General features: G+C 52.3%; 1 protein-coding gene across 2 annotated transcripts; it reads right to left on the bottom strand.

Annotated features, from left to right (window-relative positions):
* Positions 1–302: 302 nt before the first annotated feature.
* Positions 303–10,623, bottom strand: SHOX (SHOX homeobox). Of its 2 annotated transcripts, none has more exons than XM_066571568.1 (5): positions 10,350–10,623; positions 6,951–7,159; positions 2,447–2,504; positions 2,268–2,356; positions 303–548 (listed from the first exon to the last, which is right to left on the bottom strand). In XM_066571568.1, exons 1-5 carry the CDS (start codon positions 10,621–10,623, stop codon positions 303–305), a joined length of 876 nt encoding a protein of 291 aa, XP_066427665.1. The 2 variants fall into 2 exon arrangements, with proteins under 2 accessions (XP_066427665.1, XP_066427664.1); XM_066571567.1 differs by having other exon boundaries at positions 303–570; positions 2,260–2,356.
* Positions 10,624–11,207: the final 584 nt, after the last annotated feature.

Consider the following 11,207-nt stretch of genomic DNA (forward strand, 5'->3'; position numbering starts at 1 on the left):
GCGTCCCCACCGCGCCACGCGGCACCTCCCGGCCGCCGAGTCCCTGGGGCCGGCCGGGCCAGCGAAGCGGCGCTCGCAGACCTCGGGGAAGGGGAAAGAAATAAAAACAAAACACAAAAATAAAATAAACCAAAAAAGAGATAAGGCGGCAGGGCGGCCGGAGCGCTCGCTGCTCGCCCTGCAGCCAGGGAGGAGGAGGATGAGGAGGAGCGGAGGGGCAGAGCGGCGGTCCGTGCGGGTCACACGCCCGCCCGCCGCGGGCACCCGGGGCGGGGTGTGATGGGGGGCTCGGGGCAAGCGTGTCAGAGCCCCAGGGCCTCGGCGTGCTTCCGGGCCTTCAGCCGCAGGTCGGCGATGCTGGAGTTCTTGCTGTTGCTCTTGGCGGCGGCGGCCACCACGGCGGCGGCGGAGGCGGACTCCGCCAGGGAGGCGATGGGCAGCCCGAAGGGCGGCGGCGGGAACATCAGGTAGGGCGCGTGGGCCGCCAGGTGCGGGTGCAGGTGCGGGTGCGCGTGGGCCACGCCCTCCAGCTGCAGCTGCGCCTGGACCTGGGCGGCGGGGCAGAGACACGGCGTCAGCCCCGAGCCCGCGGACACACGGACCCCCGGGACACGCATCCCCAGCCCCGACCCTTCCCGGGAGCCCGGCGGATGGAAAGACCAACTTGTGAGCGGAGTGTCCCCCGCAATCAGGGCGGCAAACCTCCGCTCCTTGCTCAACCGAGGGCATGGAGACACGCTTAACCCTCCTCCTGGTGGTTTTAAATAAATAAATAAATAAATAAATAAATAAATAAATAAATAAATAAATAAATAAATAAATAAATGCGGCCCAACGCACGGGCGCCAACAAGTGCTAAATAGCTAATTTTTTTCCTTTTTTTTCCTTTTTTTTTTTTTTCCAGGGATGTTTATTTATACCTTGCTAAAAACTCTTTGGCCGTGGGTCCCTGCTATACCCGGCTAGTGTTTGCTTTGGAGCTTTCTAGACCTACACAAACACATTGGGTTGACTGAGAGATTTCAGCTTCGGGTAGGTTCGGGGAGGAGGGGGGAGAGTTTATTTATGTATTTAATTATTTTGGTCCAAATATGTCTTTTAAAAATCAATACAATTAATCTGTCAGCTCCACGTGTCTCCGAGATGGAGAAGGTGGTGGAGGGTCCCTTTGGGCTGGAAAAAAATCAATTCCCCGATTAATTGACAAAAAAAAAAGAAAGAAAGAAAAGAAAAAAAAAAGAAAGAAAAATAAAATATAAAAATAAAATAAAATTTCCGACGGAGGAAAGGAAGAGTTACAACCGGCTAGAAGCGGAATGGAATTTCATCGCCCTCGTCCCGGTTTTCCCCAGCGGCCTTCCCCGGGTGGCTGCGCCTCGCTGGGGCACGGACCCGGCCCCGCAGTGGCGTCGGAGTCTGCGCTCCGCCACTGCCCCTGTCCTGGCTGGCCATCAGGGTGACAAAGCATTTGGGAGCAGGCTCCCCACCTCCGGGGTGGTCACATCATCGGAAAAGGACCGGTCTCAACAGCCCGCCCGGGAATGAGGAGGGAAACTACAGCGCAAGGGTCCGCATAGTGTTTCCCCCTCCTGGTTTGGCCCAGCGGGTGGAGGAGCCGCCCCCACCGCGCTCTCCGGGCCAGGAGGAGCCCAAAGTCCCCCGGGCTGCTCGGACCGAGCCGGGCCGGCCCTCAGAGGGCGGGCGGGCTCGTCCGGGCACTGCCGGGCCCGCCCCGCCCGGGGAAGGCGCTGCGGCCCCGGGAGCCCGGTGGGGTCTGCGGGCGGCCCCGGGAGCCCGGTGGGGTCTGCGGGCGGCCCCGGGAGCCCGGTGGGGTCTGCGGGCGGCCCCGGGAGCCCGGTGGGGTCTGCGGGCGGCCCCGGGAGCCCGGTGGGGTCTGCGGGCGGCCCCGGGAGCCCGGTGGGGTCTGCGGGCGGCCCCGGGAGCCCGGTGGGGTCTGCGGGCGGCCCCGGGAGCCCGGTGGGGTCTGCGGGCGGCCCCGGGGCCGTGTGCCAGCCCATGGCACGGCGGTGGAGGGCCCTGAGCCCCGCCGGCGCCTCCCGGGCCGCGGGACCCCCCGCTCCGTCCCGAGCAGCGCTGAGCTCCCGAAAGCCGGGCGGGGGCTCCTTCGCGAAGTTTTACAGCCTGTTTTTAATACGTGCCAACTTCTATATAAATGGCACTTGTAAACGTGTCCGGCTTCCTCCCGTGCAAACGAATGGGGGTCGGAGCTTGCTGGGGGAAAGTAAATTAAAACCGGAGCTAGCTACCTGTTGGAAAGGCATCCTCAGGGCTCCCATATTCACATAGGGGGCTACTCTGCAGGCGTCTAAATGGCTGGCGGTTCCCAGGATCACACCTGCGGAGAGACACAGGGCCGGGTGAGAGGCGAAGGCGCCCCGGGGCTCCGAGGCCGCCAGCCCCCGGCCGGTCCGCACCCCTAACCCACCTTTGTGCATCTGGTTTTCCTGCTTTCGGCACTTTGCTCTCCTGTTCTGGAACCAGACCTGTGAAAAGAAAAAGCAAACAAAAACAAAACAACAACAAAAAAATGGAGATGGCCCAGGCAGCTGCTGAGGGAGCATTATCTCAGGAGCTAGGGATGGAGCTCACTGGGGTGAGGCCAGTGACTGCACAGCTTTGCTGAGGTCTCCCCTCGGGAGCAGTCGAGGGGATGAGCTCGGCCCCAGGCGGAGGGAGCCCCTCTCTGTGCTGCTGAGGGGCTGTTCGGGGGGAGCTCCTGCTCCTTGTTGTGCTCCCTCAGTTGAACCCAGGAGTTGGACAGCACTCTCGCAGAGGGAGAGACCGGGAGCCTGCCGCTCAGCATCGGTCCCGGAGGGCCCCGTGTCCCCTGGGCAGGCAGTGGCATTCCTTCTGCCACCCGTCTGGAGCGACACTTACAGTAAGACCACCCGCAGGACGGAGGGGACCCTCGTACCCTTCCCAGTCATCCTAAACAGCCCGGGAAGAGCCAGCGTGGGCCAGGTCAGACTCCGGGGTCTGGCCCCCAAGAGACTGGAGCTCCTGCCCTCTCCCGAGCTGGGCTTAAAATCGATGATCTCTGACAAGATGCGAGACACTCAACTTTCGTGAAAGAGTCTGAATCATTCCCCGTTCCCTAAATGTTAAAGAAAACAAAATCCGCTTCTGCAGACCTCTGGCCAGACAAGAGCAGCATCTTTTGCAGGCTGGGATGTAAAGTGCTCCTGCCCCTACCCGAGGAACGCCTGTAATCCGATAATGCTTCCCCAATTCCAGCCGTTCTCACTCAAACAATCGAAGAACTTTGCAGTTGCCACTGCGCTTCCCGTGCCTCTTTTCCAGGGGCATTTCAGACTTTCATTACTTTTCCCCTTCTGTCGTGCTCGATTAACAGCTCTCCCCAAAACATCATCAGAAACGCGGGCCAAAATATTTTGCGGATCCTTATCTTTACACCAAAACCTACCGAATATGGACAAACATTGACTTTCACCGCTGATAAAATCTTGTGGCTAAGTAAACACCTACAACCTTTGATGTTCTTACACTTGCCAAGAGATCATACGGTTAATTAATACTAACTGCACTTCCTACATCAAATTTTCCCTTCAAGCTTTCTTCAATTGCCTTAATGATGGTCATTTACAACGGAGTAATTAGTGCAAAGAAAGGCTTCCGAAGGCATTAATTACCTCGGGTACCTCAGTGATTTTCTTAAGTAGGAATTGGCCTTCTCTGATTTAGCGCACCATTTCTCCTGCCTAGGGTGTCTGCGGGGGAAGCGCGCAGCGGGCGACTGCGGAGCGCACCGGGTGCGGACAGACAGACCGACGGACGGACAGACAGACAGACAGCCAGATAGATAGACAGACAGACAGACAGACCAGACCCACCCACCAGTCCTGGTTCCTGTCCCTGATGGCTGTCGCCAGCTCAGCCCTCCCCGTGCTAAGCGGGCATCGCTGCCGCCCCGCTGCCCTGCGCAGCCCAGCGCGGCACAAGCACAAGCCTATTTTTCCCTACCAGCAACACGCAAATATTAGCAACATGCATCGCTTCTCCTTTTTACTGGACCGTTAGGGATTTATACACATGTACAGATGTATTTAAATATAAGCATGCAAAATATTATCGAGCTGTAGCGACAATAATACATCTTCTTTTACTGTGGTAAATCCTTGCAGGAAATCTCCTTGTATGTATTCCCCATGCCCCCCCGCCTCGACAAAGCAGTGTAAATTGTCAGAAGAAATTTAAGCAGCGTTTAAACAACTTCTCTTGCAAATCAGAACATCTTTCAAACCGAAATTATATTTAAATCTGGAAAACGAAGTGGCCTTTCCCTTTAGCTACGAAAAAATAAGGTTATGAGGAATAAAAGTGATGAATTATCCACTGCATTAAGCGATAATAAATCAGGCTTGGTGTGATTCGCGATCAATTCCAATTAGTCATGAATATGCTAAGTAAAGCACAGTACACTGTTTTAGACAGTTATTTCTTCATTAAGGATCACTCAGTGATTTCTTTCACAAATGCTCTAATCTGATTTCCTTTTGATTTCCATTAGAGACAGTGAATAATGACATTTAATTTAGCCCTGCACCATAAACCCAAAGATATTTGTTGTAATTGAATTACTGCCTGCTCCTCACTATGGTCTCATAACTTTCAATTATAACCCTGACAGCTGGGTGATATGAGTTTCCAGTACAACACTAAAAATAAAAGGTTAATAAGGACTAGCTACCATAGGAGCTTCAATTTATTTACAGCAAATTTCCACGCTAAATTGAAACTATATCCTTTAACAGCAAGGGACAAGAGGTTCAGATAGGAATTAGAGAACAATTCTGAAAGTATTAGGGGGGAAAAAAAACCAAAAAACAAACCTTTCCCTTTTCTGCCTTTTTCTTTTTTTCCTGCTTCTGCTTATTGATGGATATTAACTCTGTGCTTATTTCCTAATTAATTATCCATTTTCTCACTTTTTCCTCTTTATACCTATTTTATGTATAAGGATTTTTTTAATCCACACAAACCTCTTTTATAAAATTAATAAATACATTTTTTCTAACCTCAGTCATAATCTCCTCCTGATTTTTTTGCAGGGCTTTTTTTCTTTTATTCTGTATGTGTGTGCTGTTTTAAGATCTGTAAGCACTTGAAGCACCAATTTTCCTGTAACTATGAACATCCTGTTAAGGTGCTCCTCAGTAATAAAGTACTTGAAAGAAAGAGTGCAGAATTCAATTACAAGTAATTTATTTTTATAGAAACACTACATCAAGGCCTTGGAAAGATATTACAGAGCCCAAGTAAGAAGATCTGGGAAGATGACATAAGAGTTGATGTCCCCTTCAGCAAAAGTTTAATCTTTTCATTAATTTATATGGTGTGGTTAGATCAATCTTCCAGGAGAAAGTAGGCCAGCAGCACTCTGAACCCCTGCAATATTCCCTGCAAGCTGCCATTCCTAAGGCGTGTGCCCAGCACCATCCCTTGCCCTGCTCGGTTTGTACTGAGACTCAGAGGAGCTCAGGGGAGAGTAAAACCTTAAAACCTTGAAAGAAGAGGAAAGAAGAGAAAAAAAAAAAAAAAAAAAAAAAGAAAAGAAAAAGGGAACGAAAGCAACTTAGGTACTTCATTTATTTCAGGATCTGCCTCCAGGAGACAATTGTTTAAAGCGAGGTAGTGGCTTGCTCAGGCAAATGCTGGCTGAGCAGTGTGCTGTCAGCTTGCCTTCCACACCTAAGGAGGGGCTCCAACAGACCCCTCTCCCCACTCCAGCTCGGGGCCGTGTTTCCCCACTTTCCCACTGTGTCCCGGGAGTGAGGTCAAGGCATGGAGCCTCCGTCTCTGCCCACAGAGCCATACCCTGCCCATGAGTAGCTACCCGCAGGTATACGTATACATGGGCATCTCTTAGCTCCAGGGTGTCAGGACGTTTTGTTCAGTGGAGGGGTTGCCTTGCTGACTTTTTCTTTTTGAGTTTTAGTTTGGTTTGTGTCTGTTAGGCCAAGTATAGAATTTTAATCCAAGAAGAGATTTCCTTCAGGTTTCTCCTGCTCTGGGCCTGCTCAGAGAGCCACAGGTTGATCTTATTTTTTCTAGGTAGATTTTTTGTTAATTATTTCTATGTTGGGTTTTTTTGTTTGGTTGAGGGTTTTTGTTTCTTTTAATATGACATCTGTTTTGTGGAAGCATTCCCTAGTTGGCTTGGGGGAAGAGGGAGTATTTTTCCTCTGCATCAAACTGAAAATCAAATTTTAAAATAATCGATGTGGAGCCACCCAAACAGACAGCTCTGGTGGCCCCAGGACTACAGCAACCCGGATCTATTTTCAAGATTTCGAAGTCTAATTGGCATTTAGCTGTCTCTGAAGTGGGATGGGAGGGACGGGGGGAACCTCCACCAGATGGGGTGGCATGCATTCATACGCTTGCTGTGCGAATCAGAGCCGGCACCTTTCCCCCGGCTCTGGCTAATCCCGTCCCTCAGCACTCAAACTGTCTAGCCTTATTCAGGCGATTGTTTTCTGGCCTTTTTCTTTTTTTTTTCCCCATAATGGCCCCATAATAGAAAAAGCGGGAAGAAAATAAGGATTAAGGGAGAGTAAATGGCACGTTTGCAAGGAGGGAAAAAAGAAATAAAAAAAAAAAAAAAAAGCAGTTGTTCAGTTATTAGAGACTTGTCAACACTATCACCACCCAACCACCCTACCCTACACATATACCAAAAAAAATTTTAAACCACCTTCCTAGGAAACGCTAGACACGGGCAGATATTCCCAGAGCAGAACTGTTTGGCAGGACAGGTACAGCAGACTTGCAAACAGCTTTCCCATCATCACACGTGTCACCTCTGCCTTCACCTCCCCGTTCTGCATGAAACGGGGCACTGTGCTAGGATCCGCTGGCAGTTGGGAAGGGAGGCGAGCACATTTCCAGGAACAGAGCCTTTCTCTTACCTGAACCCTAGCTTCAGATAGTCCCAGCCTCTGGCTTAGTTCCTCCCTCATGAAGGCATCCGGATAGTGAGTCTCATCAAAAAGTCTTTCCAGCTCGTTCAGCTGCTCTAGTGTGAAATTGGTTCTGCTTCTCCTTTGTTTAAGCTTGGTCTGTCCGTCTTCATCTTCTGACTTCACATCTTCCCTCTTCTCTTTGCATTCGTAGATCCCTGCCGGGAGGGGGAAGAAGAAAACGACGCTGAGCCTCCCCTCGCACCTCTTCGAAATTCTCTCACACAGGGGTCTCCCTCCTCCCCTCTTCGTCCCCAAACTCAGCACAACTTGCGAGTACAGCTGGCGGAGGGGGCAGGAGGTCCCCGGGCAGGCCCTGGAGGGCGAGAGGGGCTGAGCTGCGCTACAGGCTCCGCGCCGGGCCGGGGGCAGCTCGCCCCAGGGCCGGAGGGAGGAAGGGAGCCGCGCTGCCTTGCCTGTCTGGTGCCCTGTCAGGAAAACTGTACAGATACATATAATTTTATTTTCTTTCCAGGGTTAGGAGGAAGCCGCTGGTACGGGCAGTTCGGGGAAGGGGTGGTAGGAAAACCACCGGCCCCCCGATACCTCCAGGCAGTGGGAAGAGGTGGGGGAAGGGGGTTTCTCCGGCGACGTTTTCTCCCAAAGAGGTTTGTGCAAGAAGCTCCCTACCACTGTCATTGTGAAGCCACGATGATAGTATTTGTCTCGTAAAAGAAACTTTCCCTGGGCATGAGACAGAGACCGCCCGTCTGTCTCCTCCTCAACACCCCTCTTTCCCCCAGAATACCTGCCAGTGGCTCGAAACCCCGGGGGAGGCGGTCCCTGTGCGGGACAGCGGGCTCCAGGGCCATGGGTCACCCCCAGCCCCTCCGGAACAGCAGGAACCCTCCCAACCTACAGGGACTCCAACAGGGCTCTGCGACCAGAGGCAGCCGCTGAGAATGCTTGTCCCGGGCAGAGGGGAGGCTGTGGAGGCAGCGGTAAAACAGTTCCCCTTTTCTGTCTTGGGTAGGGAGATTTCTTTTGCTTTGCCATATTATTCTCTACGTTTTTATTATTATAATTTCCCCGCCTTTTCCTTAATGCCGGGAGGCCTAAGGCACTGTCCTTCTTTCAAACCCAGCTAACGAAAACAGGAAGGGATGCTGGAGCGAGGGACACCACTTTAGGCTGAACCGGTTCCCCGGGATCCCCTGCCTGCCTGGGGCGCCCGCCGGGTGCGCATCCAGCGGGGCACCAGCGGAGTCCCGGGACGAGCCCTCCCTGACTGCCTCCTTTGTCCTGCCTCACCTTCTGGGTGGTGTGGATTTCGGGGGCGTCGCATCTGCGGATGATCCCGAATTAATTCCCTTTTTCCTCACCAAGTACACAGGTATTATATACATGTATACGTATGTATACACACACAGAGAAATGTGCTCATGGACATATATTAACCTATGTACTTAGGAGCATCCCAAAATGCAAATTATAAACTGCAAATCGTTAGTTAGTTAAACGTAATAAAGCGTTCTGAATCTAGGCTTAAGTCAGGCCGGACCCAAGCCGAAGCATTCGTTTTCACTTCCAAAATGAAAACTGTCCCTGGCCGTGATCGTTCCTCCGGGCTCCGGGCTGATACTGGCTGCATAAAACTTTGGGGAGGGTCTGGCCTCCGGATGGGGAAATTCGCTGGTTGGTTTTAATGGCGTTTTGTTCTCATTTCTCCTGTAAAGGGAATCCCTATGAAAAGACGAGGGTGCTAACCCAGCAAATGCCTAGGGAAAATCAGGCGCGTTCAAAAGCTGTCTCTTTTCCGAGGCTACAGCATGTCCGTGATAGGTATAAAATATTAACTAGCATATCGGTGGGACTGAAATCACACGCCGGAATCAGTTGAAATTAGACTGAAACCTGGCATGAATTTAAACTGTCACAAGCATCTCAGCTCTTTCCAACTCCTCCCTTCCATCCCCACCCCCAGCCCCTCTCCGTAGATTAGATTAGCTAAACATACAAGTCAGAATTTCGATTCATGAGAAAAAGGGGAGAGTAGTAGAGGGGGCTTTTTCGTTCTTTCTCATTCTATTTTTAATTCCTGAAGCATGCCCTGCTTTCATTTTTTTTAAATCATCTCCTGCATCGAATTATTCCCTTAAACTGAATCTCGTTTTTCAGTCTCTCAACCAGAGAAGGAAAACAAGCAGAGCTGAGTGGTACTGGCTTGTGCAGAAATATGGGTAATATTCGGGAATACGGGATTATACCTCGTTCTTCTGTTTGGGGAGCAGGTAGAAAAGAGAAGGATATTAAATAAAAGTTTGGGCTGTAAATTAAATCTCCCAGTGTTATATTAAACAAGATCAAACAGTAGGAAACAGCTGAAAGGCTGGTTGTTGTTCCCCAACCTATTAACCGGTTTTTATTACCCCAAGCTAGCCAGTAGCTCCCCAGGCAGGTCCACCTGTCTAACTTGCCTAGAGACACTTTCTCAACTTTCTAATCCCCCCGTCCTTTTAATTCTCTCCTTCCCCTGTGAGTCTGTGCGGGATTTTTAGCTGTCTTGGTTTAAAAATATATATTTTTTAAATTGTCGTTGTCGTTGCTGTTGCTTAGAGAAGGGATGGGGTCGGCGGGGTGCCGTGCTGCCCTGGCCCAGGTGAGAGGGAGGACTGGCAGGGGACCGAGGGACCAGTCGGCCGGGCCGGCCGGTGCCTCTGGCCGCAGCGAGGTTCTGTCTCAGCGGCTCCGGGCAGCTGCCCCACAGCCAGGCTCCTCTCCTGCTTCTCGTCCCCGCCGGTCGGAGCCTCCGGTAGGGACAGGCTGACCGACCCAAGACAAAATGTCCAGAGAGAGCCCTCTCCACCTCCCGCTTTCTCCCAGAACGAGCAGCAGCATCCTGACGGCCCGGAAGCAGGAAGAACAGGTCTCCCAAGGCATTAAAACTCCCCGGACAAGGTTTCCTCGTACAAAAATACACAGATAGAGACAAAAACGTCTGACGTGCTGCGCTGCCCCCTTCCCCCAGGCTAGAGAACGCCTAACGCACCGGATCGATTTCGGATGTGAACGGGGGCTGGCGGGGGGGCAGGACCGAAGTTGTGACTTGTTTTTCGCGGCTACGCTCACGTTGTGCATGCAGGAGTACGTGTTCCTAAGCCTGTGTTCCCGCCGCTGCGGGAGGCAGGCAGGCAGGCAGGCAGGGAGGGAGGGAGGGAGGCAGGGAGGGAGGGAGGCGGCCGCCGCAGGGAAGCAGGATGCGGGAGCGATCCCGCTCGCCCCGCCGGGGCCGCACCGGGGCCGCAGTGACCGAGCCGCCCCCGCCGCGGAGAGCCAGGGGTGGCCGCCGAGGGGACCGGGGCTGCCGGCGAGAAGCGCGGGGCGAAGGGCTCCCGGCCCTGCTCTTACCTTCCGCTGTCCTGCCCGTGTTGAACTCCTTCAGTTTGTCCTTGTCGCTCTCTACGTGGTCTTTGAAAAGATGCACCGGGCAATGGTTGCTGCTCTCGGTCATGTCCTGCAGGTTAGAATCAGAGTTTCCAAGCTCCCTAGAGCGAGCCAACCCACTCTCCAAAACTTCCCTGTACGTGATGGTCTCCTTCTTGTTGCCGCTGCCACTGCCGCTGCTGCTCTCTTTGCTTTTCTGGTCAAAAGATTTGGATACAAAAGCCGTAAGTTCTTCCATGGCTGCCCGGTGATCTTATCCACAGAGATCCACTTGTTTTCAATCGGAGATGTGGCCGTCCTCTGCACGCTGTTTTTGCACGTAGAAGATAAGCTGTATAGGGTTAGATCACTCCTGCTGTTATTTATGCCTTTCAATTTGAGATCACACTATTTATACATGGCTACCTCAGCCCAACCCCCAGCTCTCCCTGTCTCCAGCAATTACTGACTGCTCCATAGTCGCAGGCGGACTCCGAGCAGCTATCTCCCCCACCTCAGTCCAGCAATTGGCTTTCTTTTCATTTCATCACTCTTTGGCATCTTTGCACCTTGATTTAGGGAGGCAAAGAGGCAACAGCGAAAAAGAGGGGGGGAGAGGGAGACAGAGAGAGAGAGAGAGAGAGAGGGAGAGGGAGAGGAATAAAAGGGAGGGAGGGGGGAAGAGGAAAATATGAAAATAGGTATCTACATTCTGTAAATGGGTTGCAGAAATGAGAGTCGAGGAAGACTTAATTGATTTTAAGGACATCCTGTGCGTGGCAACACTGTGAGTAAAAACGGACCCACAGCTAACCAAATAACTGAGCTCCTGCAATTAATTGT

Source organism: Molothrus aeneus, chromosome 2 (genome assembly GCF_037042795.1).
Source record: "Molothrus aeneus isolate 106 chromosome 2, BPBGC_Maene_1.0, whole genome shotgun sequence".
Taxonomy (NCBI): Eukaryota; Metazoa; Chordata; class Aves; order Passeriformes; family Icteridae; genus Molothrus; species Molothrus aeneus.